Raw genomic sequence first — 26824 nt, 5'->3', positions numbered from 1 at the left:
GGTTAGTGCTCAAGCATCTGTGAATCAATGAGTGGAGAGGATGGGGGAGGGTGAAGTGAATTCACACATAGCAAGGGGTCAGGAATGAGCCTTAGGAGAACCGGGTCAGAGGCTGGCCAGGTAGATGTAACTTCCAGGCCCTCTAGGCTTAAAGGCCATAAAGAGGGAGCCAACCTGGTGCCTACTCGGCATCAGCAGTTTTTAAATCTTCTCTTTGGGAGCCTTAACACTGAGGCCAGCTACCCTGGGGAAAGCTGGGGTCATTCTACCACCAGAAACATCCAGAGCCAAGAGCTCAGCCAGCAGTTGCTCCTCACCTCCCGACTCACTGCCAGGCCTCAGCGTTGAAGAAGGGCAGTAGCTTTCCTCGCCAGTCAAAGCCCCATCACCTGATGCCACAGCAAAGCCCTGGGCAGATGAGAGGGCACGTGTGCTGCTAAAGGAGGCTACACCCAGCCCGGACCCCCATGTCCAATGCTGAGTACAAATTCTGAGGCTGGAGGCCCCTCCACAAACCACATGTTGAGAAGATGCCCAAAACTTAACAGATAAAAGGGTCCCGTGCCCCAAGAACTCCCCCAACCACACCAAGGGTTTGATAATGATTTTTTTATTAACATATAATATATTTAATAAAAAATAATATCCACTCTGGCTCTCTCCTCCACTGCAAGGGGAAGAGTGGTGAGGAGGGGCTGGCACTGCCCACCCCAGGCATCCGGACAAGCCCTGCCTCCGGGGTTCCCCTATGCCCCCTGCTTTCCAACAGGCTCTGACCTCCAGACAGACGGTTCAAAGTTACAAGTGCTTTAGGCCCTCCCTTGAGCTCCCCCAGGCCCGCCCCCTGTGCAGAACTCAGGGGCCACCTGGACAAACCCCTTGCTTTTTCTCATTCTTGGGATCCCTCATTCATGTTAGAAAGAGGATCTGGGGGCAGAGAGTGGAGTCTCTACTGGCCAGGGGGAAGGGAGGAACAGGACAGTGACGGGGGACAGGCCCCAGAAGAGGCATGGCGATGAGGAGCCCTCACTGCAGCCGGTCACTGCGGAACGAGTCCTCCACAGCAGGGTCGGGCAGCAGGGCACAGGGGTCGCTGAGCATGTTGAGCCCCTCCAGGCCCAGTGGCTCCATGCGCAGCTCCTCCTCCAGCCCCAGCCCCAGCTCAGCCGCTGACACCTCAAAGCCAGGCACTCCAGCCAGGGCCGCTGCAATCTCCTTAGAGAAACCGGGGGAGGAGTCGCCTGTGTGGGCAGAAGAGATGAGTGAGGACCCTACACCCACTGAACTCTTCCAAGACCCCCTCAGTCCCCTGCTGCGCCAACCAATGTATCACACCCTCCTTCCACCACCGCCCTCCTGCCCCTGTCACCATCCTCCCCTCTTACCTGTGAGGATGATGTTAGGCCCTGAGCCATGGCGGGAACAGTGGGTTAAGTTCTGGTGGTTGAGGGCATGGGGGTCCTGGGGGCCACTCACTGGCCCCTCACCCCCTAAAAATCCAGGCCCTTCGGAAAAGCTGGAGGGATCCAGCGCCAGGCTGGTGGATGGGTTCTCCACGCTGAACTGCTCCAGCTATGGACACACAGACAGACCTTGAGGAAGCAGGCTTCAGAACAGGGTGTTCCTGCCTGCCTTGGCCGAGCCCTGCTAATGCATCCCCTATGCCCACTAATCTGCACACCCCTCCCCCCACCACCCCACCTCGGGAACAAAAGCAGAGACAGAGGGAGATGGCAGCAAGCAGAGCGACGCAAGTGAGCACGGGGCCCAAAGTAGGTGTGGGCACCGTACCTACTGGGACAGAGCATGTGCGTGCCAGGAAGACAACAGGTCAAAGCAGTAGTCACCAAAGAGCAAGCTGCGCAGAGATAGCTGGGGAGAGGAGCAGGAGTGGGGTCAAATGCAGGAAGAGGGGAACCCCAAGTTGGCAGTACTCTGTTAGGGGGTGGGGGGGGAGGATCTCCTCCACTTAGATCTCCCAATTCAGGGCATCCTTGAGATACCACTCAGGCTCTTCTGACCCACCCCCATCCCCTCCCCTGCTTCCAAGATAGGGACCTGGGTACTCACACTCCCTAGGCTGAAGTCACTCATCGGCCGGTGGTAAGACTGCTGCCCATGCCCGCTGGAGCTGGGTGGGTACAGTGTCCCGTAATGCAGCTGTCTGCCCGGGGGCTGCCCACCTGACGGCTGCACTGAGCAGGCCTGGGAGGGCAGACCTGGCTGCTGTAGAGGCTTTGGGGTGGGTGGCTGGGTGGGCAGAACCAAACTTGGGGGGCTGTATGGGTATGGAGGCAGTCGCTGGTCAGTGGGCAGCTTACTGGTGTCCAGGGGGACGCCCTAAAGAGAAGCAAGGAAAAGGGGGGGCTTAGCCCTCAGTGCGCTCCCTAAAAGGAAGTCTTTATCAGGGCTTCCCAGCCTCTTAAGCTCAACACAAACCTGACAGCATTCCATTGGGCATCCCTGGGGTGCGATTACTCAAAAATGCATCTCAGAATGAAAGAGACTGAGTGAGGCTAACACAAGAATAATTTGGAATCCACTCCAGGAGTAAACTGTTCCTAAACCTTGGTACATCAACTACTGCTAGTAATCAACCACTTGTGACAACTCACAAGCGACTGATCACACAAAAGTGATCTTGAGAACTACTGTTCTAAAGTCTTGAAGAGGCCAGAGGGAGCTGGAGAGGAAGGAGGGGAAAAGGAGGGAAGGAGAAGGGGCGTGAACCTCGCTCCAAGAGAGCAAAGCCCTTGCTGGCCTGGCCTTAGTCTTTCCTACAGGAAAGGGGACCTGTGTAAAGATGGAACACAGAACACACATTCCAGGGAAGAACGAACAACAGAGAAGGAGAGGAGAGTAGGGCAGAGGAGAGGGAATGAGAGCATTAGGGTAGAAGGAGTGGGGAGCAGAAAGAGCAAAACAGAGAAGGATGGGGACGGAGGGAAGAGCTAAGGATTTGAACATTGAAGAAAAAATGCTAAACTAAGAAGCTTTAATTCTGGTTCCAACTGTTCTTAACGTGCTGTATAAACTTGGGAAAGTCACTTTCCCTTTGTGCCCCAACCTCCTTGTCTGTAAAATGAAGGGATTGGGCTCCACAATCTGACAGTCTCTAACTCTCTGAAATCTAGGAAAGAAGGAGGGGAGATGGAGAGGAGATGGGACAGGAAGGAGGCAGGAGGGAAAAACAGACAAGAAAAGAAGGACAGGAAATAAAAAGGGAGAAAAGGGAAAGGACAGGCTACCATCTGCTGAGCGTGCGACCAGGCTAGGTACAGGGCTAAGAACTTCACTTCCTTCAGTTCTGACAATACCGGCCTTGTTTTCTAGATGAGGACGCCGAGGCTCGTAAAAGTTAAATAACTAGCCAAGGAGACTGCTAGTAAGAGGCGGGGCGAGGATTTAACATCAGAAAGCTTAACCCCAGGGTTTGTACTCTAAAGCCAGGAGGAAACAAGATGAAAGGTGGGGCAGGAAGAGGACAGAGGAATGGAAGGGAATGGATGACACCAGGAACATGGGAAGTAAAGAGAAGAGGGATTTGAGAAAAGCCGGGTGGGAGGGAGAGAAGTTGGCAGAAGAGAAGGGGAAGGGACACAGACACGTAGGGAAGGCAGCCACGCATACCTGAGTGATGGAAGACAAGGTGGGTGACACTGTTGGCGAAAACTGTTTGGGCAGTTGCTGTTGGGACCTTCTGGCGTCGGCTGGGCCCGCGGGCAAACTCAGGGGGCTGAGGGGCACACGGCGGTGGCGGGGGGAGGCCCCAGGGGTAGAAGCTGGGAAAGGGGGGGCACCCAGCACAGGAGATGGAGCGGAAGAGGAGGAGGAGGAGGAGAGGGCTGGGGCACTGAGTGAAGGGTGACCCAGGGAGGTGGTGGGCAGTGCATGGCGGGCCAAGGAGGAGGCAGGCAGTGAGGGGTGACTGTGGGAGCCCTGGAGCTGGGGCTGAGGACTGCTCAGGGAAGCCTGGAGGTTGGGATTGCTTAGGGAGGACTGCAAGGATGGGTGGCTGAGAGGTGAATGAAGTCCTGTAGGGACAGACAAAAAAACCAGAGATGCCAACATTACTGATGGGAACTGGGCCCGTTTCTGCCCAGAATGAGGAGCAGTGACCAGACTATGGAAGTGGCAACACAATGTCCTCCCTACTCTGTCCCTGACAGTGAGGTTGGCATTGCCCGCTTGGGAGTTGCTCTCCATCTTCTTTCTAGGAGAAGCCACACCTACCAGTTCTCCCTGGCAGAAAACTGCAGGGAGGGAATCCTGGGTTGGACAGGTGAGGGGCTGGTGTGGACAGTCACAGGAGGATCCCAGGTGCTCAAGCCTCCCACCCTTTTGTCCCTCCAGCCAGACAGCACCCCATGGATACCTCGCTAGGACAGCCACTCACCTGGCGCATCATAGCCTGGGCCCAGGCCCAGGCCCCCACTGATGCCCAGGTGGGTCATGGTGTGGGTCAAGTTGGAGGTACTGTTGCCCCCACTCAAGTTGGGGTAGGCTGTCTCCTCTGGGTCCAGAGGGATGGGCAGCGGTGGGGGAAAGTGCAGGTTGGTGAGGTCAGGTAGGGAGCCTCCCGTGTTCATGGCAGGTGGGAGGACAGGCACAGTGGCAGGCTGGTCAGGAGACGGAAAGATGCTGGGAAAGGAGAGGACAAGTTGTAAGTGGGAGGGGGCAGTGGACAGGGAAGAGCGGAGATCAGCCGCCCACATTTCCTGTTACTTTCCTCCCCTACCCGTCAGCCAACTTCACAGAGGTACTTACTTAATTCCAGGGACTTCACAGGACCGGGGTCGGGAGGAGGAAGAGGACAGCTGAGAAGAGGGAAGCACGTGGCAAATGAGGACAGGGCTCAGTGGCAGACCCTGAAGACTTGCCCCATGGAAAGAGGAGGGACCACGGGCCACGCCTACCTTCTTAGCATCCCATGGCTTCAGCAAATGCTTGTCATCTAGCAAGTTCTCCTCAATAGCAGGGACTTGAAAGAGAAAGAGTGGTGATGAGAGGGCTGGAGAAGCCAGTAAGGCAGGTCAGGGAGCAGAGGCAGGCAGGAGGGAGTCCCACTCCATGGCCCTGCACTAAGCCCCCAGCGCCGGCCCAGAAGTTCCCTGGCATGCAGCTCCCACCTGCTGAACGTGCTGACAAACACATACCTTTGGAGTCCATTTCACCATCCAGAAAACCTGCAAAGGAGGCAGTGGAGTTGGCTGCTATGCCCACCTGCCTACCTGCTTCCAACAAAGGCACCATGGCTACCCGGGACCCTGGGACGTGGCCACTTACCTCCACGGCGGCTGGGCAGGACGCTGGGAGGGGCAGGGCCTGGGTAAGTGTCCTGAGGGCTGGGGTTCATCACGCTTGTGTGAAGGGCAGAGTCAGAGCTTGTCCTGTTGGGGGAACAGAGATGAGCTGACAGCACTGACAGGCTTCCTGGTCCTCATGCCCTGCCCAGTCGGGGAAAACACTAGCTGGGCTGCGACAGGGTGGGGTGAGGGAGTAGGGCCCCAGAAACTACAGAGAAGAAGAGATGTGGCCTAAAGAAGGCGAGGGCCATCACCTGTTAAGTGCAGATGGTAGTCGAAACAACTGCCCCTTCTCTGCAGGGAAATTGCCCCAGGGCATTGTCCTGGGATGGAAAAACAAAGTCATCAGGAGGAAGGCTAGCAATGGACCAGAGGCAGGGATGGGGGTTGGAAAATGTGGGGCAGCCAAGGTAGAGGGGGCTGGGCACCCAGGATCACGCCTCTTTCTGGTTCTTCTGAGATCTGTGATCCATGAACCCTCTTCCCAAACAACCTAGGAGACCAGGAAATTCTCAACTTCTATCTGCCAGGACAAGCTAAATAGGAATCTTGGAGCTCAGCAGCTCTGCTGGGTATGAGCATTAGGGATGAGATGGACAGAGACAGGGTTCAGAAACCTACATGCCAGAATACTACGTCTGACACCCGCTCTTGACAGGAGACAGCCATTTTCACCTGCCACCTTGCCATTCTCCCCTCCCCCTCACACACACACCCCAGCTACCATTGGTCCTGCTCTGGTTGGACTGGGAGGCTTGGCCACCCGTGTCAACATGGCCAAGACCGGACTCTGACCCACCTACTCCACCTACCCCCACCCCTCCCAGCCCTGCCATTATGCGAGGAAATACTGCTGGAAGCCTAGCCCACAGGCTCAGACCCAACCCAAGCTCCTGCCAGAGACAAGTCAGAGAGTGGGCAGGAGATCCTGTCTGCCCTAGACACTGACCTCCGCCAGCTGGACTCTGGGGGAGGAGACAAGTAGGCAGGACTGTATGGAGAGCTGTCAATGTGAAGAGCATCAGTTAAGGAAGAGAGTGAGGAGGGGATGGATGGGAGGGAGACCAGATAAAAGTAGTGGAGGCAGCAGATGAGTTGTTTGAAGAAACAAACACCTTTCTCCTCCTCTACAAGGAGCAACAGAACAGGCAAAGAATGGAAGAGAAAAAGGGAATCAGGCCTAGTGGAGTCAGCAAAATATAGGAGAATATCTGGGCAGGGCTTGGGGGAGAGAGGTCTGTGGAGGTCTCAGATTGAAAGCTAAGAACAGAAATGTAAGGAAGAGGGACGCAAACCTCCTTTAGCAGGAGACATATCAGGGAGCCCTGCCTCTACCAGCAAAGAGCAAGCTGAAGTCAGGACAGTCAGCGCCAGCCAGAGACGGAGGGCACAGCCTCAGGAGCCGGCGCCAGCACTTGGGCCAGACATCACTTTTCAGGGAGGCTGGGTAAAGAAGAACTTCTGGAGGATGGGTCTGGACAGTGCTTCAGGTCCCTCCCTACCACGAGTTCCTGAGGAACACCATCCCACTGCCCTCCAGACTCCCCAGACCCCTGTGAAGGATATGTGGCGGGGGTAGCGGCGAAGTGGGGACACCATTCTTCGGGGATCTCGCTGCACCCGTTCCACCAGCCCGTGGTGCCGAGTGCTCCGAGATGAATCCAAGGGTGAGTGGAGGGGGCTCTGCCAAAAGAGACAGGTGAGTCAACAGGGGGAAGCTGCCTGAGAGCCTGTGTTCTCCCAGGCTGGTGTCCACTCACCTGGAACTCAGCCAGGCCACAGCCAATCTGGTTCACGTTGGGCAGAGAGCCACCATAGTGGGAGCTTCTTGTGTACGCCAATCGCAGTTTTTGGGCCTGTAACTGAGACATGGAGGACAGATGGGAGTGTCAGGGAGGGTCTTGAGCACTGTTCCTGTGGCCACCCTGGCCATCCCTGTCTCCAGGACATGCTACTACTGCTGTGGCTTTTAAGAGATCTACCAGAAGAAAGACCAGCGCCAGGGGCAGGTCCACTGAGACCTGGTGCAAACACTGCCCTGGCTCCTCCGCACACTACCCTCATTGGTGCTATCACTAATTTTTGGCATCACTCTGCCAGGCGGAGCCTGACACTCTGCTCAGGGCCTGTTCCAGTTGGCATCAGTCTAAACAGAGTCCCTGCGGGGTGGCCAGGTGCCCCCAGGCTAGTCACATGAGCTAACTCCTGGGGAAGGGTGCCTATTAGGCACCTCTGCTTTCCCTTCCAGATGTGTCCAGGACTAATTGGAAGACAAGCGGAGGGCCACAGGTGGATGCCATGGAGCCATTACTGCCAGCCTCTTTCCCTCCCACTCTGGAGGGCAGGCACAGGCTTCCCAGCTCTGCCGTTTGCCCAGCCTCAGGAAGGCTACAAAGAGCCTGCACCTCACAAACTCTACAAATAAGGAATGATGGCTCTCCTAGCTGAAAAAACAGTGCCCAAACCAAGAAGCATTCTTCTACCTGGTCCTAAAGCCCCTGAATTGGCAGGGGAGCCTGGACAATGGGGGTGAGAAAAGGCATGGTAGCCCACTCCAGCCTGGCCCAGAGCCATCTCCTTGGCCTCATCCCCGCTTTGGGGAGACATGTGCAGCACTGGAGTAAGACACCACCACCCTCAGCCTGGCACAGTTTCAGTCTTCCTACAGATCCCGTGTCCCTCTGTGAGAGGTGAGCACCTAATTCTGAGGCTCAGCCACTGCCAACAGCCAAATAAGCAGACCCAGGGCAGCTGGTGAGTGGTAAGTTCTAAGAGCACACTGTTGTGCCTGGACTGACATCAGAACTGACTTTCTGTTCCAAAAGGTCAGCCCAGTGAGTCTGGTGGGCACTATGCTAACCTTTGGGCCACTTCAGGACTGCTACTACTACATATGACAACCCCAGCCTCTTAGCAGTACAGGCCCCAAAGGCCACACCTGCCTCAGATGAGCCCTCCCAGATGGCCGGATAACAGGCTGGGCCCCAAGGTCTCCAATCTCTAGCCTTAGACTCTTGAGTCCCCAAGCCCTGACCACGTATGCCCATGAGATTTTTATGTGCAGAAGAGAAGTAACCCAGTAGGGGCAAGGTGGGTGGAGGGGATCTTTTGAAAGACCAAGGCATCACAAAGATAGAATGCCCAACTTTTGAGCCTTTCTTTGTAACATACAAGCCCCAAGGTCCAACTGTGCCTCCGCTGGAGTCACAGTCCAGAAGGCATGGCCTCAAGCTGCCAGCTGGAGGTCAGCAACTTGCCTACCTTCTTGCCTCTGCCCCAACCATGATCAAAAGTTCCTAAAAGAGGAGCAGTGAACAGTCAGATCATGATCCTCATGGCAGTGAGAGGGAGTTATGTGCGTGTGCGTACACACACACAGGATTTGCTTCCCCACCTAACTTTCTCTGTTCTGACTCCCGCAAACTAGGACACATGGTCTCTAGAGACTCAAAGGGGTAAAAAACACAAAAAAGACTAACAGAGTTAAGGGAGACACACACAAAAATACAACCAGAGTCCCAGTCATAGACAAGGTCAATGAAACGCAGCAGCGCTTTGAAATGTGGTATTTATGTTCCATCATCTCTCCTTAAATTCCTCCTAGCTAGCTCCCTGACATGAGGGATCACTGCAATATCTTCACCTGCTGTTTCGAGAATAATGTGTCCCTAAATTAGGACTGCATACCAGCTGGATGACTTCCCACTCCTCACTCTGACATCCAGTCCTGGGAAGCAAGAAATCAAGGCTTAGAGGGGCTTCAGAGGCAACTTTGCCAGGACTTTTTCCCTGAAACTTCTCAGGAATGAATATTTCCTACACTTATAAGACCCTCTAAGGCACCCCATAAGGGACCCACAAAGCAGCTATCTCTCTAATAAGTTCAGTAAACCATCAGGTTCTACACAACCTATAGCCAACTGGTTACCCTCTTTTGCGATTCAAAGCCCTATCTTTTCTCCAAGGCGACCAGGGCAAAACACCAAGCACCAGTCTGTGAGCAATGGATCTCACCTTCATTCACGTCAGGAAACCACAAGAAGTATTTGAAAAAGGAAGCAAAGGGACGGGACGCAGGAGGGGACTTCCTGCCCCATACCCAGCGTTGCCGTTCAAACCACTCAAGGGGCCCTTTCCCGGAGATAGTGAAGTGCCGAGAGTAGCACAACAGGACAGAGGAACCAGGTTAGAGGAGATCATCAACACAGAGGAGCCAGACGAGGGCAAAGAGGCCATCTCTCCACCCCATAACCCAACATCGGAGATGCTTCGGTAGAATCCCGGGGAGAACTCAATCAGGGATGCACAAGGACCACCCACCTCCTACCTCCGCCGGGCTTCGGGGACTACCTTCTCTCTCTGCTCACTCTCGCCTCACTTACTCGGTCCCAAGTCGTTCCCAAACCCTCAACCTCTCTGGTATTTTCGACCTCCTCCCGCAAAATCCGTCTTCCTGCCCCTCGGCCCTCCACCCGCGCCTCCCAGACGGCTGCGGCCGCTGCCCCTGCCGCGTTCCGCCTCTTTCGCCCCGGCTCCCGCCCCCGCCCCGCCTCTCGGCTCCTGGGTCGGTAACTACTGAGCTCCGCTCCCGCTCCCCGGCGCGGCCCCTTACCCGGGTGGAGCCGATGTCCATCATCACCTCCTCGAAGGCCGCCGTCTCCTCGGCCTGACGCTGCTTCTGCAGCGCGATCTTCTCACTAAACTTGCGCGGATTGGAAGCTGAAGCCGTGGCCGAGCCGGGCCCGTTCGCCCCCGACGTCGCCATATTCCTCCCCCGTCCCTCCCCGCCACCCCCCCAATACAAGCCACGGCCTCCGCCGCGGGCCCCGGCCCGGCTCTTCCAGCCGTAGCCGCCGCCGCCGCCTCAGCGAGCACCGCGAACCCGGCCCCAGCCTAGCCCTGACCTGTTGCGCGCGGGGACCGCCGGGAATTGTAGTTTGTTTACGTGACTCCTTCATAGCCCCAGTCACGCTGTGAGGGAGAGGAAACGGACACCATTTCCCAACAGCCCTGTTGACTCCGGGAACTGGTAACTTTGCTCCTCCTCCTCAGCGCCTCTCTGCGCGGAGCAAGCTGGGAAAAGTAGTTCTAAACTGGTTTCGAGCCTACAAACACTAACGGGTGAGGGATTAGAGAGGAAAGGAAACTGGGAGGAAAGGGAAGGGGTGGAGACAGGGAGGGAAGAAGAGACAAGAGGAAAAATTTGGTCATCTTCAGGGAAGGGGACCAAAGGGGCCTGAATGAAAACAGTGAGACCAGGGATACTGGAACAGCTCTAAACATCTGGGGCTCAGGCCCTCTCAGACTCGCCACGTGCCCACCCCTTTCCCAAGACAAATAAGATACTGTACAGATGTATACAAACATGTTTTATTTGGGTAACATGTCCCAAAACAGGTCAATTAGTAAAATAGATTCTAGATAATATGGCCCTAAGCACAGCCCTCCCTCCCCAAAAATAACCATGGGGGTGAGCCTTTCCCTTCCCCCTTGGGATCCTCTGGTATAAAAAAAGTTTTGGCAGCTCAGTGTTTATCATCTGGGCATGGGGCACCATGTTCAGCATTCCTAGGGTGCAGCAGTGGTAGGGGACCATAGCTCTAACAACCTTCCCCCGACCCCAACTCAGCAAACATTTCTGCCCCACCCCAGGATCTGGGACGAAAACAAAGAGTAAGTAGTCACCCACCACTGAGGTGCTGGGCAGGGCTCAGTGCCATCGCTGTGCTTTGAGAAAGAGGGCGGGGACTTATTTGGCACTTTAAAACCAGAGGAGTGAGCAGGACTGGAGAAGCCAGAGAAAGTACCAAAACTGGCAGAAGAGGCCGTTTGGCACTAGTCCCCTGGGAGAAAAGAAGAGGAAAATAGATACGAGGGTAGGAGCAAAGAAAAGCAGGAGAGGTCCCCTCCAAGTGACAGAGGGCTGAAATGGGCTAGAACCAACAGGACTGCTGCCTCTGGGCCTGTGTTCTCTCTATACCTTTGTCTCACAGCAGCTGGGTGCCCACTTCCAGCCTCCCCAGTGTCAGCTCGTCCCTGCATGTAGTCTGACCTGATACCAGCACTCAGTGTCTTCCCCAATACTAATGTCCCTTGATCATGTCTCTAGTGACTTGACCATCTTTTGTCCCTTGGGCCTGAGAGCCAGGCTCTTGTCTGTCCACTTCCCTCTCATTGGCCAAATAGTCCCAAAGGCTCTATCCCTACCTCCCAGAGAGGTCTTTGGTCCTCAATATCTCCCTGCCTCACTCCTTCTTATTCCCCACACATTGGGGGAGGGGAGGAAGGTCAAGGGCATGTGGTACCCAACCTCCCCTGCCCATCTTGGAGCCCCCTAGACTTGGATGAAGAGTAGCCCAGTGAGCAAGGCAAAGCCTGTTAGGAGCAGAATGACCTTGAGGATCCTCTGCTCGGAAGTGGCCAGCTCCTGGGGCAGGATTTCCAGGAAGGTGATATACAGAAAGGTGCCAGCTGCCATGCCCTCCAGCACAGACTGGGCCAGCTGGTGCAGTGGCCCAGCCGACTCTGCCAGAGCTGCCCCCAGCCCAATGCCCAGAGGTGTCATGCACGAGAAGAGGATCCCACAGCCAGCCACCACCTGTGCTCGCAGGTGGCTCTGCAGTAGCCGCAGGGACAAGCTAACTGCCAAGATACCCTTGTGGAGCAGCAAAGCCAGGCACAGCTCCATGGCCCGAGCCCGGTCTCGCTGCAGCCCCACCGCCAGGCCCTCGAACACTGAATGCAGGGCCAGGGAGAAGACCAGTACACAGGCACGCAAGGCTGAGGGCGCTGCAGGGTCTCCACCTGGCTGTGGGACCCCCTGTCCATCATGGCAGTGCTGCGGCCCACCGTTCGTTGTTCCCAGCAGAGCCCTCATCTCCTCTCGAGGTGGTGGCCCCGACTGCTCTTTGTAAGCCAGTGTGATCTGCTCCATCACCAGGACCAGGAAGAAGCCCATGGCCAGGATGAACTCTTGTAGGGGAAACTGGAGCTGTGGGCAGAGGGGGCAGCATGGAGTTCAGGAGATAGGTCAAGAGTGGGGAAGAAGAGTCAGATGCAGAGTCTAGGGGAGTCCCAGCTACACAGATTTGGTGTCCCACACAGACAAAGCCACTCTCGTTTACACAGAAATACAGAGACACTTGGTGCCATAGACACAGAATGATACACAACCTTATGGATTTTATGGTGTCACTGACAGTGTTACATGTGGACTATGGTTTCTCAGCTTTGGCACTATTAACATCTTGGATTGGAGAATTCTTTGTTGCAGAGGGCTGTCCTGTGCACTACAGGATGTTTAGCAGCATACCTGGCCTCTCCCCATTAAATGCAGCAGCAAGCCCTCCCACCCTGAGTTCGGACAACCAAAAATGTCTCCAGACATTACCAGATGTTTCCTGAGGGAAGGTGTGAGCAAAACTACCCGCAGCAGAGAGTCACTAATGTAGACAGACACAAAGTGCCACATGTAGGCATATAAACAAAAGGTCACACATTGGCCCATCTTTCCAAATGCTCACACACGGAGCCAAATACTGTCACGGGACAATCAGGGTTACACACAGTCACACAGAGACACAGGTCACTCAGTCACAGGCACACAGAGGGTTATAGTCAGTGTTACTTCCTCAGTTCCCCCAACTGTCTCAGTTTTTCCTGTGGGACTTTCCTACGCCTTGGACTTCATCTTCCCCACATCCTACTTCCTTGGGCTATAGCCTCTTTGGTCAGCAATACGAGGGCCCTGGGAATTGCCTCCTAGCCTTTCCAGGCCTGTAGAGACTTTTATCCCCAGCCCTTCAGGAAAGCAGTGAGAGGGTGAAGATGATTCTTGGAGTGCTATTAACTTCCTGGAGGCTGGAACTAAGGAACCGCCAGAGTAGGTCACACACCTGGTAATAAGTTTCCTCACACTGTCTCAAAGGGTACATAGGGGCACACAGGACTCAGGGTTTGGGGGGGAGGAGAACCCACAGAGAGAGTTAGGCTCTGTAACTAAAAATCACAGCTCATAGGGTCACATGCCAAGAGGCTTCCACACACTCATGGAGTGACACATGAAGATCCATACAAACCACCTCTCCTAGAAGTATGTGATGGAACACCCACATACACAGGGTCACATGCAGTTGATCAGGACTTACCGTCACGTGCAGGGCCGCCAGGGCCTCATCTATGGCAGCCAGGTAGTCAGGCAGCAGGTCTAGGAGACATGTGGCCAGAAAGACACCACCCGCAAAGCAGCTTACTAGGCTCAGGGCTTTTTGGCGGGAGGCTGGACAGGAGTGGACCATAAAGGGGAATGAACAAAGGAACCCCCTTTAGACCCCACTACTCCAACCCAAGCAATGGTCACTCCCCTCTTAGGTCACCTTCCTTAGTCCCAGAGCCTCCCCTATCCCAAGCATCCATGGCAGCAGGGAAAAGACAAGGCTTACCTGAGGCTTCAGCGTTAGCTCCGGGCCGGCGCAGCACACAGATGGGCACCAGACTGCAGATGAGAGTGAGCACCAGCAACAGCACCAGGGCCCCCAACTTCACCTCCAGTCCCACGGGCACCGGGGGCTCCGAGGCCACTGCCTCCGGGCGCCACACCAGGAGCTCTGGCTCTCCCCAGGGCCCCATGGTGGCTATGGTAGCTCCAATGACTCTCAGACCTAGGAAGACAGAGTGAGTAGGGGAGTGGTCACTTAGGAAAGACAGGGCCAAGGGAAGGGGAAGGCTGGTCAGCAGAATGCAGGTCCCTCACCCCAGCCGCTTCACGATCTTCCTTAACCCAGTATGACTCATCCACTCCTGTACTGGAAATATTCCCCTTTCCTCTCAGACTTTACCCCTTTCAAGTGACTTATTCAGGGACCCAGAAAGGGGGAAACTGAGGCATGAGGACTGTGTGGATATCTCTCGTTTTACCCTTTCACCCGGAGCTCCAACAGAACTAGGGAGCTGGGGTGCTCTAAGCAAAGTAGAGGCCAGGCTCTCCTCTCCGGGAAGGAGTGGATGAAGCGAAGGGGGTTGGGGAGAGATGTCGCGGGTAGCTTCATGGACTACCTGAGCCAGACGATTTGGGGTGCTGGATCACTCTCCGGCTCCTATTTCCCCAGCGCCATCCCCCTGAAAGCAGAGTGACCACTTCACAGGCTGGGTCGTCTAGGCAGATGACTCTAGGGGTCTGGGGTCCCGGGGCGGGCTGACCCGACAACTGAGGGCGGTGTCTGGAAGTCCGGGGTCCGGGAGGCGGGGTCTGAGATCGCCAGCGTCCCGGGAAGCAGAAGAATGTGAGAGCCGGGACTCTGGCTCGTAGGCCCCGGGAGGCCTGGGCAGCCTACCCCGATCTTGATTTCCAGGAGCCCGCACTCACCTCTCGAGGGTCTCACTACACCGCATCCGCTCGGTTCCGGTCGGGAGTCGGGAATTCCCGCCCCCTCCCCATCGTTTCCCCCTCCCGCCTCAGCCGCCGCGTACCCGCCCACGGCAGCCAATGACAGCGCTTGGAGGGCGGGGCCCGACTGGGAGTGACGTGAGCTAGAAGCAATCAGAGACCAGCAGCCGGAGCCGGACGGAGGCGGAGACTAGCCGAGAGTTGGGGAGAGCAAGGAAAAGGAATTCCGAGAGGACCTGGGGGCCCGAGGGCCTGGGGCTCTGCGGTGGATGTCTGGAGGGCGGAACTGGCGGGTCACAAAGGTTCGATCTTTTGGAGATTATAAAAGGGGAAGCTAGAAATCCCGCGGGCAAGGCTGGTGCTCTATATCCAACCCCCTTTCCCAAGTCTTCCGCCTACCACATTTTTAAGGGTATCTGCCGGGTCTTGGGCCAAAGTTCTAAGACCGCTTCTGTGCACCTTGGCGCCAAAGGGAAAGCTCCCACCTTAGGACTGACTTCCTTGCTTAACTTTCCTAGCTAGCACCCACAAGGAAAAAAAAAAAAAGACAAGGCAGACTTGGAAAAGGGGGATAGCAAAGTGCGGGTATTTCCTGAATATCAAACATTGAACTACCAATGGCCCGAGTTGACTTCTGTGCAGCCTTCTGCCTGCAAGTTGGTAAAGTGGTGGGACCCCTCTCAGGGGTTGCTGGAACCCCACTCAGAGAATAGTTTCAGTACACTCCATTTATCATCCTTACCATACCTCAAGGCATCTGTCCAGAGTTCTCGCCAAAGCCATCTGGAATTCTCCAACTTCTCTCCCTCCAGCCCTCTTGGCCTCCTTTTTGTTTTCTGTTCCTTGAATGAACCAAGGTATTTTCGACTCTGGACCTTAACTGTTTCCTTAGCCTGAATTGTCTTGGCCCACATCCCTGTGCTATCAGAATCCTCTTCTAGTCTCATGGGAGGGTAGGGCACAAAGGAGGAAAATAAAGGGGGCTTAGTCTGTTCTTTTTTGCAAAGGTGAAAAGGCCTCACCTGAAGAAGGGACAAGGTGATGCCTTTGATAAGGCTCTAGAAGGGGAGGCCGGCAACTTCCTTAAGAAGAGGGACAGGAGGACATTCTGATGGAGGGGGCTTAGGAGAAAAGAATCATTCTTTTCTTTTTCTAAGATCAGGGTGTAAGTGAATTGGGATATTTGTGTTCTATAATTTAATAAAAGAATAATTGTTGTTCCAAGTTCTTAATTAAAAGAGAAAAATTACTATTAGAGGCAACTCCAGAATAGTCAAGGGAATATTATGCATGCTCTGGTCTGTCTGTGGCAAATTATGCTTTCAAGATTATTTTTAAAAAGATTATTGATGATTAGTAGCATTAACAAGGAATCATGGACTGGGAGTCAGGAGACCTGGGTTCTAGTCCCAGCGCTACCTTAATTTGATGTGTAATGTAAAGCAAGTCATTTTCTCTCTCAGGAGCTTGATAAATCAGGTGGAAGAAGGACGTTAGACTAGCCCACTTCTAACATTAATAGAAGCTGAGTACAGTCAGTCCTCCCTATCTGTAGATGCAGAAACTGTGAATACAGAGGGCTGACTATGCTCTGCCATTTTACCTAAGGGATTTGAGCATTTGAGGAATTTGGTATTCACGGGGAGGTGGGTGGATTCCTGGAACCTATCCCCTGCAGATAACCAGGGGCAACTGTGTATTTTCCACTTAATTGTCTCTACACATGCAGCCTGCAGGAAACTCTTTGAAACCTTCCTTGCTCTAGGAATGAGCTCAAAAAGGACAGCTCTGCTTTCCTTGGAGCTCTGCATGAGCCAGCTTTGTCTCTTCATACTTCAGCAGGATGCAGGGAGATGAGCAGAAAAGACAGTGGGAAAATTTGAGAAAGTCCCAGCAAGATAGCTTCCTTCGTATAGTGCAAAGAATATGGGCTCAGACATTCAAATCTTGGTTCAGCTACTTACAGAGTAATCTTGAGAAAATTAACTTACTCTCTCTGCCAGCTGTGAGTTGCTATGAGAATTATAAGAGTAACAGGAAAATGCCTAACATATATCAATTATTCAATAAATATTAGACCCTGTGCTTGTCTTTACCCCTAGCCCATTCAAATTTTCGAGGGAAGAATTGTGAATCCACATCCCAAATTTTTGTGCTTTATTATTCACTCCTATCCTTTATCTGAAGTACTGTTGGGGAGGCAGGCAGATGAAAATTATACCTCTATCAGTATAGCTTCGTTATTTTATTTCAAGTGAATTCCTGGGTCATCAGTCTCTAGACCAAGGCAAAATTTTCTGAGTTTCCGTATCACTACATTCCAGTCGTGTATCTCTGACTCCTCATAGGTAAAATCGGAAAAACATCACCTTCCCTGTCTGCCTCAGAGCTGTTGTGGATTAAATGAGGAACAATGTTTATGAAAACATTTTGTAATCTATATACACGTAGGATACAAATTGCATGTTGTTGGTAATTATTCGCAAAAAATAAGACAGATTCCCAAACCAAATCCAAATGATTTTTTTAACCTTTTGCAGTTTTCTAGACCTTGTCTCTCCGTTAGTTAACAGAGTCCTGTGAGTGTGTATGTGTAACTGCTGTTCTTTATCAGTACTATAATGCTTGGATAACAGATTTGGATAACACACGACTGCACGACTTTCCGCCCGCTGAGTCGAAGCTCTGTCACTTAACTTGGGTCAACAAGTTATTTATTCCCGGCCTAGGGTTTCAGAGTCACGCGCAAGCGAAACTAAACCAAGCTACCCACAATCCCGGAACTTTTCCCCGCTTCCCTACAATTTGTCTTCTGTCTCTTACCCTCCCTTTGGTCCCGCTGAACCCAATCCCCGCGGGACAAATAAGAGCCCTGGCCGCATTGGCCTCAAGCCGTCTCTGACAGCCCATTTCGACCAGTTACGGCGGAGCCTGCCTGGAGGCGGTATCCCATTGGCTCAATGGCCTGCCCCTCAAAACCCCTATGTCTTTAGCTTCCAATCAGACTCAACCGTGGGAAGACGCCACAGGGTGGGGGAGGGGATGTCTCTGTAAGTCTTGAGCAATCCTTGTGGACTCTTCCCTCCTTTGTTTTCAACCCCGCCTTGGCCTATGAAATTGATGGCCAGAGAACATTCAAGCGTCCAGTGCTCCAGTCATCTCTATCCTTCCCTGAGGAGCCACTAAATCCTCAGGAAGATCTACTATCACTAGGAGAAACTCAGGCAGAAAGGGCAAGGCTGCTGTTTCCCTTAAGTTCCGTTTGTGGACGCTCAGCGTCTTAACACTGCTCCCAGATACTGCGCCCCTATCGTGGCTCCTGGCTAGGTGCAACCCACATTCGAACTGTTAAGATTGGGGGCGGGGTTTGGCTAGGCAGGTCCAGGATGCGAGATCCTGGAGAAAAGAAAAGGTGTAGTGTTTGGGGCCATCAACGGGCTAGCTGGCTTGGCACGGTTGAGCTCTTCGGAACAGGTAATACCCAGTGGGGAGCCTGTTGGTCTGAGCCAGAGATAAGGCTGGAGGAGAGAGCTCCGGGTGACAGGTGAGGGGGCTGCACAGGTGAGGAAGGGGGACAATGGAAGAGGGAGATGAACCCAGAAACTGGGGGAGGGAGGGGGAGAGCTATCACCCCATTTCTGCAACTTCCACCCCCCACCCTCCCTGCAGAAGCATGGATTTCAGAACCCCTGACCTGCTGGATGTGTGGCTGGAGCCCCCAGAAGATGTCTTCTCAACAGGATCCTTCCTGGAGCTGGGACTCTCTCTACCTCCAGAAGGCCCAGTAACTAGGCTGCAAGAACAGGGGCTGCAAGGCTGGGAGTCCAGTGGGGGCCATGGCTGTGTGAGTGTGATGAATGGAGGTGGGTGTGGGTTGAGACACAACTCTGTAATAAGAAGTCCAAGAGGCTTTAGCCTCCACTCAGAGAGGTCTGAAGACAGAGCCCCTAAAATAGACATGAGCTGTAACTCTCCACTATTCTCATGTCCAAGGACAGAAGGAACTGAAACTGAAGCATGAAGGATCTAGTTTTGACATCAGATAGGACTTCCAGAATTCTTCGCTGTACACATATACACCCTCTTCTTCTGTAGGGTCTTCGAGAGAGTGAGTCTGAAGATTTCCTGAAGCTTTTCATTGATCCCAATGAAGTGTACTGCTCAGAAGCATCTCCTGGCAGTGACAGTGGAAACTCTGAGGATCCTGGCCATCCAGACAGTCCCCCTGCCCCGAAGCCACCCAGTTCCCCTGCCCTCTATCAGGTTGTCTATGAGACAGGAGCCCTGGAGAGGATGCAGGAGGAAGCTGGGACAGCTGTAGGGTTCATTTCCATCCAACTAGGTCAGTGTTTATGGAAAGGGGACAATGGCCTTTCAGGTCCAGCCCTAAGCCTGGGGTTAAGGGGGCTTCCCCACCCTGTGCCACTACTCAGGCCCTGCAGCCATCAGGGTATACCCTGCATCTCCTTTCTCCCAATCACCTATGTCTCCTTCAGATCAGTGGAGCCCACCATTTATGGTGCCTGATGCCTGCGTGGTCAGTGAGCTGCCTGCTGACACTCATGCGCACATCCTGCCCAGAGCGGGCACTGTAAACCCAGTGCCTCCTGCAGCCCTGGTGAGTCTCGGGGGTCAGCTGGATTCAGTACTCCCTGATGTACAGAACTGGGGAGAAGGGGATGAGGGAGGGGGAAACTAATGCTGAACACTGTCTTTGCCTCAGTTTTTGTGGCATCAGGCCTGAATGCCATGGAGATATGGGCAACTTTAGAACAAGAAAGGATAAGAGGGACAGAAGCCCTCAGGGGTAAGGTGGTAATGCCTCAGTTAAGGAGAGGGTGAGGTGAGGGAATCCAGGGACAAGGCTCAGGAGAAAGCCCCAATCTGTGTGCACTGTCTGCTCAGCCAGGGCAGTTGTCTCAGCTTTGGGTCAGGACGTGGAAATGGGACAGGCCACCTGGATTCCAACTGGTTACTGGGCACAGGGTGTAGAAGCAACTGCAACTAGATTTATTACTGGAACAATGTTCAGCAGGCACCCACTGCCCAGGGTTACAGTGTAGGGAGGGTCACACATCACACAGCTTCCCAAGACTGGCTGGGCTGGTTCCTGCAGTGGGGATGAGGAGGGGGCCTTGCTCAGGTCATTGTGCCTCCCTTTATCCTGGAAAGAATGCCTTGTGTGCAAAAGGCAGGGAATGGGTTCTAGCCTCCCTGCAAATCTGTGGAAGCTACAACTGGATGCCAAGCCAAGCATCTTAGAATCTAGGCTGAGAAACCTTAAAAAGTCTGAGGCATCTAAACTTGACTATGTATCAAAAACACTGGGGAGTCTGGTAATATTTTGCCAAATAGTCACAAGAGCAAGAAGGGAACATCAGAAAACAGCAAAGATAGAAGTGGTTTAGCTAAAAGCCAAGAGACCATCAGGAGGCAAAAACAAAAGCAAATTCCTCTTAAGTCACAAAGTGAACCGTAAGTCTTTCAAAAAGGAATATGAGTTAGAAAAGCAAGTTATTCAGTTGATAGGCTCAGCTTACCAGATACCATCTACTCTCCCCACATACTTTTGTTATGAGAAGTTGTTCAGTCTGGTTGCCTTTGGGGAATTCTTTGAGATGGGACAGAACTTCAGTCTGAAAAGGGGGGCTCAGACTCTAGGGGAGAATGGGCCCCTGCCCCAGGGATTTCCCTGTGGTTGACAGGTAACTGGATAACGCTCTGCCAAATTTAATGGCTGAAAGTGAATCATTTGCCTGCTGTAAGATTAAGCAAACTCTACCTTAGTGAGTTACTCCACATCCTCTTCAAATACCCCTAAGGTCTGGGGAGACGTGGACCAGAACAGTCCCTCCCTAGCTTGCTCAGAGTGTCAAGGTCCTAAGTTAGTGGGCAAAGAATATGACAAAACCACCTCCCCTCTCCCTTGTCAGCCTCAAGAACTCCCTTTGGCTCAATCCAGAGTCTGTCTGAATTAAGGTCCCTGCTCCTCATTTCATGGTTTGTTATTCCTCAGTGTAAGAAACACTCTCCAGGAGGCATGCAAGGGGTACGGCCTGGGTACTGACAATGGCATGATCCTCTCTGCATTCTCATCTTCTCTTGTCCCCTACCAGCTGCCCTGTCAAACCTTGTTCCTGACAGATGAGGAGAAGCGTCTGCTGGGACAGGAAGGGGTTTCCCTACCCTCTCACCTGCCCCTCACTAAGGTAACGTGCTTCCCCAAAGAGTATCCTAACCCAGCAGCCCTTCCATGGCCTCTGAGGAGTCAGGATACCAGGGGAGAGGTGGGGAATCGAGGGAGGTTAAGGGCCCAGGACTGACACACCCTGGGTCCCCAGGCAGAGGAGAGGGTCCTCAAGAAGGTCAGGAGGAAAATTCGTAACAAGCAGTCAGCTCAGGACAGTCGGCGACGGAAGAAAGAGTACATCGATGGACTGGAGAGCAGGTACATTTGCCTCACATTGCAGGCTTACACATCTGGGCCCCCTTCCTTTACCAAGGGAGGTAAGGTCAGGGGCTCACGTGATTACAGAGCCTTATCCTACCTTTCCACACTCCCTAGGGTGGCTGCCTGTTCTGCACAGAATCAGGAACTACAGAAGAAAGTCCAGGAGCTGGAGAGACACAACATGTGAGTGAAAACATAGTATGCGTGTTGGGAGAAGGGTGCAGCATACAGGGTCACCATTCTTGGGCCCTGGTTCCAGGAGATCTAACTCTTCATTCCCTGTTTCCCAGCTCCCTGGTGACTCAGCTCCGCCAGCTGCAGATGCTTATTGTTCAAACTTCCAACAAAGCTGCCCAGACTAGCACTTGTGTTCTGGTACCATTAGTTTATTTCCCATCTCTCCCTCACCTCCTCCATCTTCTGCCACATTTCCATCCTGACACCCCCACTTCCTAGCCATACCTATCTTCCCGTCCCTAATGACCCCAACTGCCCCCTGTTCCCTTCCTTTATTGTTCCCACAGCCCAAGTGTCCTCTTGCTTCTTCCCAGATCCTTCTTTTCTCCTTGGCTCTCATCATCCTGCCCAGTTTCAGCCCCTTTCAGGGCCTACCAGAAGCTGGGCCTGAGGATTACCAGCCTCATGGAGGTGAGAGGCAAAGGCAGGAAGGGATTCTGTTTTCCAGGGTAGTCAAGAGGTGGGAGGGAGGTCCTGTTCTGTCTAGGATCCCCCAACCAAGGGAGCACTATACTACTGCCCTTTTCCTTCACCCCACAGTGATTTCCAGAAACATCCTGACTCACAAGGACATGACAGAAAATCTGGAGAACCCAGTGGTTGAGTCCAGATTGGAGGGGCCACCTGGGGCCAAGGGTGCAAATGGCTCAACACAGACACTGCTTGAGAAGGAAGGGAGGGCAGGGCCCAACAGGCACATCAGAACTGTGCTGCACGGAGATGAGATGTGAGCTGTAACACTTCCTGGCCCACTTCCCATTCACAATAAGGAATTCAGGGCTCCACTGTGGTTCTGCTTCCCACCTGGGATTCCCATTCAGGGTTCTCTGGCCTCAGGGCTCAGGATACTCTAGATGTCTGAGCTCAGTCTGCCTATGTGAGGGGGCACCTCAAATACTTTTGTTATGTATCTGTGGTTTTATTTCTTCTTTGGGGATAGGGTTTAGGGGAAGCAGACCTTTTGGCTGAGAAATAAACTTTTTGTTTTTTTGCTGAAATTGTATCCTGGAAGTTTTAAGTAAGTAGTAGAAGACAGGGAAGATAGATACTCGGTAAACTGGAGCCTGAAGTTGCCACCCCTTTTCCTCTCTACCCCCATGACTTCCTGCTCCAAATCAAATTACAGTAGGGAAGGAAATGATTTTACTTTTTATTCTACTCATTAATGATTTAGATGGGGAAGATGGGAGAAAGGGGGTGCCACCATAAGGTTCCAGAGAACCAGGGGCATGAGTCAGTCCATTCCACTTTCTCTGTCTGCGATAGGGTCTCTAAGACCCCATAAAAGGGGAGAAGGTAGCTATATGGACTCAATTTGCTTCCGGACCTTTTCCAGAGCCTTTCTGTCCAGCTGTCGCTGACGAACGATGACAAGGCAAGCAAAGACCAAGGCCACACTCACAACAGCCCCTTCAAATTTCCAGAATAAGTGTTGTTCCATCAGAGCTGAACGGCAGCTGAGGGCAAGAAGAAACAGTTATTTCCAGGGAAGGTCAGATAGCCTCTACCTTTAATCTCCCTCCTGCTTCATCCTAACCAAGATATATCTGAAGGGGAAAGTGGAAACCAGTCTTCTAAGGTGTTTCCAGTACCTTAATCCCCCTCAACTATGTAATTTATTTTTTGGTGAGATAAACAGCTGGTATTAACCAATTTTGCTGATGAGCAAATATGGCCAAGAATATAGTGCTGAAGAATAAAGGTGGGACTTGGGTTGAAGTCATTTGGCTCCAAATCCCCTTCCTTTTCCAATATGCCATGCTGCCTCTAGACAAAGAGGAAGAGGTGGGACTATCTACATAAAGTCATAGGAGCAAAGGAGACGATCTAGGAGATTTCAAGACAACACTTACCTTTTGAACTCGTTCCTCTTAGATGAGCTGCATGTGATTTTCTCCACATACCCTGTGGAACCACACTCAGGGGTGGTTTTCTGACAGGAGAAAAGGACCAAAGCACATGTTAAGAAGGGGCAATAGAAGCAGAAACGCTGCCATTCAGAATGAGCAGGTGCTCAAGTGCTATGGCTCAGAGCTGGTAGGCAACGGAGAACTACTGAAGAGTTCCGATGGTAAGGATGAGGCAGTGGTTGCATGATGCGGAATATGTGTTAATGAGAACACTTCAGGGACAATAGTCTAGGAGAGGTGAGGGCAGGTTCCGGAGCTTACTGGATTAAAAATGAACCGAACACGGTGATTAGCTGGATGTCGCCATTAACTTGGAAGGGAAAGGGCACATGTTCAGGGGAAAAGACAAATTCAGGTTTGGCCTTAGTAGGAAAGGACAAAGATAAAAACACAAGGAAAAGGACAAAAAGACAATGTAAAAGCACTCTTAGTGAAGACTTAGGGACTGATCAGATAGGAGGAAAAAGGGAGAGAAGACTGATACTCACAGCCTGGAAATTAGAACACGGAGCACACTCTTCTGCCACCACAAATTCTTCCACCAGCCAGCACGGCAAATTTGAGGTGCTCACTAAAAAGGGAGAGAAATGCAAGCCGCAGATTTCGTTCAGAAAACACTTCTCCGCAAAGTTCTGCCCATCAACTTCCCAGCCCAGCTGAACGCCCTCATTCCAAGTGATGCCGCCCTTTTCCACCTGTGCTGTTGACACATAGGAGAAGGTAGTAACAAAACAAAAAAACTAGGGGCGTCGTGTTCCCAGACCCATCACCCACCTGACAGCTTCTCCTCCCGCACGGGAGCCTCTGCTTGGCTGCAGCGGGTGAGGGAGGGAAAGGGGCAAAAGTAAGAAGCCAGAATACAGTGAACCGCCCACCTCCGCGGCCCCGGGACACGGTCTCCCTCAACCTGGGGGGCGGGGACGATCCGACCCTCCAGTCCCCTCCTTTTCCCAGTCCTCAGCCCCTCCTTACCAGAGCTTTAAAGTGAAAGCGCAGAGCAACCAGCAGAGGTGGCGGCCCTGGGGGGGGCCATGCCTCCCCGCGCCCGCAGGCATGGAGTGCTCAGTGTCACACCTGTCGGGACAGAGGGACCTGCTTGACTGGCCTCGTGCCTCTGTCGGAACGCAGAGGCGGCGCTTACTCTGCAGTCCTGGGGAGGTTCCAAGTCGGGACTGCGAAATGCTGTGGTTGCCTGTCAGTTCCAAGGCTCTATCAGGACGGCCCCATGGCCACGGCGAGAAAAGGCAATACGCATTTGCCTGACAGGTTCGTGAGTTTCCCTCGTCGGACCCGTAAGGTCCTCACGAAAGGCCGAGGAGGCGTAGGGCCTAGCACCCTGTCGGCTCCGCTTCCGCTCCCGGCGCGGCCATCTTGTCCCGCGGAGGATCCTGGGTGCCGGTCGGTTTTCGGCCAGTCTTCGGAGGCGGAGGTCCGCGAGTTGCCTGATGGGCTTTGTAGTCTTTCGGGGTTGGTGGCGCCGCGCCCGCTGCTCCCTGGGAATTGGATTTCACGGCATCCGAGCAGCGAGATGCGACCTATTGACGGGGCACACACACGGTTGCACTATGGTCCTGGTAGTCTTTTGAGGGAACTGAGGAAATGGCGGTGGTGCGGCTTGTGGGCGTTCTCGGTTCCTTACTCCCTGCGCTGTTGCCTGTTGCCTCGGCGTTAGGTGAACAGCGAGACACAAAAAGGAACAATGCGTCGCCCTCTCGGGGCTTTCTTCCCCCCCTTAAAACCTTGGGATTCACCATTCAGCATCAGATTTTGACCTCCTTACCCTTTACAGTCAAGGGGAGAAGCTGAGTTGGCCGTCCAGGAACGGAGGCGAAACTGCACTTTCTCTTCTCTCTGGGGCCAGGAATGCCCGAGACCAGCGATGAACGTGAAGCCCTTTCCTGTCTCTGGGCTCCCACTCAGCTCTATTCCGGTATCACCTTCTCTGATATTAATTGCTAAATCACTCTCCACAGCCGGACCTTTGAATGACTTCCTCAAATGTTTTCAGCTCCCTTGCTCCTACATAATGCAATAAGAGCATGAGATTTGAACTCCCAAGAAGTGTTGAGTCTAGGTTCTGGTGCTTATTAGCAACGTAACTTTAGAATGGTATCTGGCTCTCAGTGTTCTGTATAAAATGGAAATGCTAATATGCATTTTCTAGGTTTTGTTGGTTTTTTTTTTCTGCAAGGTGCAAGTGAAATGTCTATGAAAATATTTTATCCTCTTCTAATTCTAATAATTTATCCTCTTCTATGTTGCCTCACATTTCTATCATACTTTTTGAATTCAGCATTTAGCTCCTTTTGATTCTCAGTAATCCTGAGGAGTCAGTTGGTTATTATCTCTTTTTGTGAATAAACTCAGTGTGTGTCACTTGTCCAAGCTCAGAGCTAGTAGGAAGGCTGAGGCTTAAACCTAGACTTTCACCTCCCAGGCTTCAGACTTGTGCCTGCTTTCCCCATGGAGTCAAACCTTAACATACATCTAGAACTGCAGTGATCTGACCCACATTCTAGGTTAATGCTTTACTGTCTGGTAACATATCAGTCACTATACTAATTCTGCCAGAATTTTCCTCCTAGTTTTACATATATGTATTTCTGCTGTCTCCCAGACAACTGGACCATATGAGTTTAGTTTTCTTGGTTGCTCAGTAGATACATAAGAGGTATTTAAAAATAAACTTCATATAAATCTAGGCACTATTAGTTAATTTTATTAATTAATCTATATCCCACCTCTCAAAATCAAAGCATTTATCCCCATACTTTTTCCTTGTTAACTCTGCTCCACATTCTCCTCCCCCAACAAATCTTTCCAGGCTAAAAAACATAGCCTACTCCCCTCCCCTCCAGCCTTAAGGGCTAGAACACTCTATTTTGAGATTAACAGTATGTCTGATGCTACATCCCATGAATTCTGTCTTCCTATCAGACTTTAACCTGGCTTCTCAAAAGCAGGAACTGTCAGGCTAGAAAGATCATTGGGTGAGAGTTGAAAAAGAAAAACCCAACACCTAGTGAGGGCTGAGCTTTAATTTTGCTTGAAACTATGTATTTGTTCCTTTATTATTTGTCTGTGTGTGTCAATAGTTTTATGTTATAGAAAGTAGGGTATGACGTTTTTTCCAGTACCTTTTAGCTGTAAGAGTTTTGGCCGAAGTCTAGTATTCTGTTACGCCTTTCCCATTCCTACTATGTCTTATGACAAACTGAGATCTTGTAAGATCTCACTTCCCATAGCCATACCAAGCAACTGAATAAGATCTCTATGCTCAAACTGGACTTTAAAATATCTGCTCTGAGGTATGACAAAGATGTCAATCTTCTTCCTGGGATTCACAAAATGCAAGTCTTTCCTCATCTGTTGAGCAAATTAAACAAGCTGGGCAGTTGACTACAGAGCTCAAACATAAGCCATAGATAAGGATCCTTACCCCATCGAAGCTTAGATACTTAATACATTTATCGAATTATTTTCCGAGTCCTTCTCCTGGCACTGTCACTTTTTTTCTGAGTGTTGTCTTTTACCA

General features: G+C 52.4%; 4 protein-coding genes across 11 annotated transcripts; 1 reads left to right on the top strand and 3 right to left on the bottom strand.

The window, feature by feature from the left end:
* Positions 1-594: 594 nt before the first annotated feature.
* Positions 595-10185, bottom strand: CRTC2 (CREB regulated transcription coactivator 2). 2 transcript variants are annotated; one of them, XM_072946509.1, is made up of 14 exons: positions 9919-10179; positions 7067-7168; positions 6876-6989; positions 6256-6320; positions 5561-5629; positions 5287-5390; positions 5157-5186; positions 4917-4981; positions 4768-4817; positions 4397-4641; positions 3631-4034; positions 2071-2340; positions 1386-1572; positions 595-1241 (listed from the first exon to the last, which is right to left on the bottom strand). In XM_072946509.1, exons 1-14 carry the CDS (start codon positions 10069-10071, stop codon positions 1027-1029), a joined length of 2073 nt encoding a protein of 690 aa, XP_072802610.1. In that variant the 5' UTR covers positions 10072-10179; the 3' UTR covers positions 595-1026. The 2 variants fall into 2 exon arrangements, with proteins under 2 accessions (XP_072802610.1, XP_072802611.1); XM_072946510.1 differs by lacking the exon at positions 595-1241 and adding an exon at positions 1792-1872 and having other exon boundaries at positions 1487-1572; positions 9919-10185.
* Positions 10186-10660: 475 nt separating this feature from the next.
* SLC39A1 (solute carrier family 39 member 1) lies at positions 10661-14786 on the bottom strand. Of its 2 annotated transcripts, XM_015248293.3 has the most exons (5): positions 14671-14758; positions 14361-14423; positions 13748-13966; positions 13454-13584; positions 10661-12297 (listed from the first exon to the last, which is right to left on the bottom strand). In XM_015248293.3, the coding sequence occupies exons 3-5, from the start codon at positions 13932-13934 to the stop codon at positions 11641-11643; spliced, it is 975 nt and encodes a 324-aa protein (XP_015103779.1). In that variant the 5' UTR covers positions 13935-13966; positions 14361-14423; positions 14671-14758; the 3' UTR covers positions 10661-11640. The 2 variants fall into 2 exon arrangements, with proteins under 2 accessions (XP_015103779.1, XP_006214772.1); XM_006214710.3 differs by lacking the exon at positions 14361-14423 and having other exon boundaries at positions 14671-14786.
* A 78-nt stretch (positions 14787-14864) lies between these two features.
* Positions 14865-22377, top strand: CREB3L4 (cAMP responsive element binding protein 3 like 4). 4 transcript variants are annotated; one of them, XM_015248258.3, is made up of 10 exons: positions 17179-18235; positions 18361-18535; positions 18787-19033; positions 19188-19309; positions 20808-20900; positions 21033-21139; positions 21257-21325; positions 21433-21517; positions 21694-21790; positions 21920-22377. In XM_015248258.3, exons 1-10 carry the CDS (start codon positions 18078-18080, stop codon positions 22108-22110), a joined length of 1344 nt encoding a protein of 447 aa, XP_015103744.1. In that variant the 5' UTR covers positions 17179-18077; the 3' UTR covers positions 22111-22377. The 4 variants fall into 4 exon arrangements, with proteins under 4 accessions (XP_072802602.1, XP_015103745.1, XP_015103743.1 ...); XM_072946501.1 differs by lacking the exon at positions 17179-18235 and adding an exon at positions 14865-14993 and having other exon boundaries at positions 21694-22377; XM_015248259.3 differs by having other exon boundaries at positions 17178-18165; positions 21694-22377.
* JTB (jumping translocation breakpoint) lies at positions 19681-25296 on the bottom strand. 3 transcript variants are annotated; one of them, XM_072946508.1, is made up of 7 exons: positions 24262-25296; positions 24064-24101; positions 23778-23860; positions 23233-23312; positions 22707-22836; positions 21240-21308; positions 19681-19801 (listed from the first exon to the last, which is right to left on the bottom strand). In XM_072946508.1, the coding sequence occupies exons 1-6, from the start codon at positions 24342-24344 to the stop codon at positions 21288-21290; spliced, it is 435 nt and encodes a 144-aa protein (XP_072802609.1). In that variant the 5' UTR covers positions 24345-25296; the 3' UTR covers positions 19681-19801; positions 21240-21287. The 3 variants fall into 3 exon arrangements, with proteins under 3 accessions (XP_072802609.1, XP_072802608.1, XP_006214771.1); XM_072946507.1 differs by lacking the exon at positions 19681-19801 and having other exon boundaries at positions 21127-21308; XM_006214709.4 differs by lacking the exons at positions 19681-19801; positions 21240-21308 and having other exon boundaries at positions 22517-22836; positions 24262-25074.
* Between the last annotated feature and the right edge of the window lie 1528 nt (positions 25297-26824).

This window comes from Vicugna pacos, chromosome 21, assembly GCF_048564905.1.
Source record: "Vicugna pacos chromosome 21, VicPac4, whole genome shotgun sequence".
NCBI lineage: Eukaryota > Metazoa > Chordata > Mammalia > Artiodactyla > Camelidae > Vicugna > Vicugna pacos.
The sequence above is the reverse complement of the archived record's forward strand: the minus strand, read 5'-3'. Positions and strand labels throughout refer to the sequence as shown.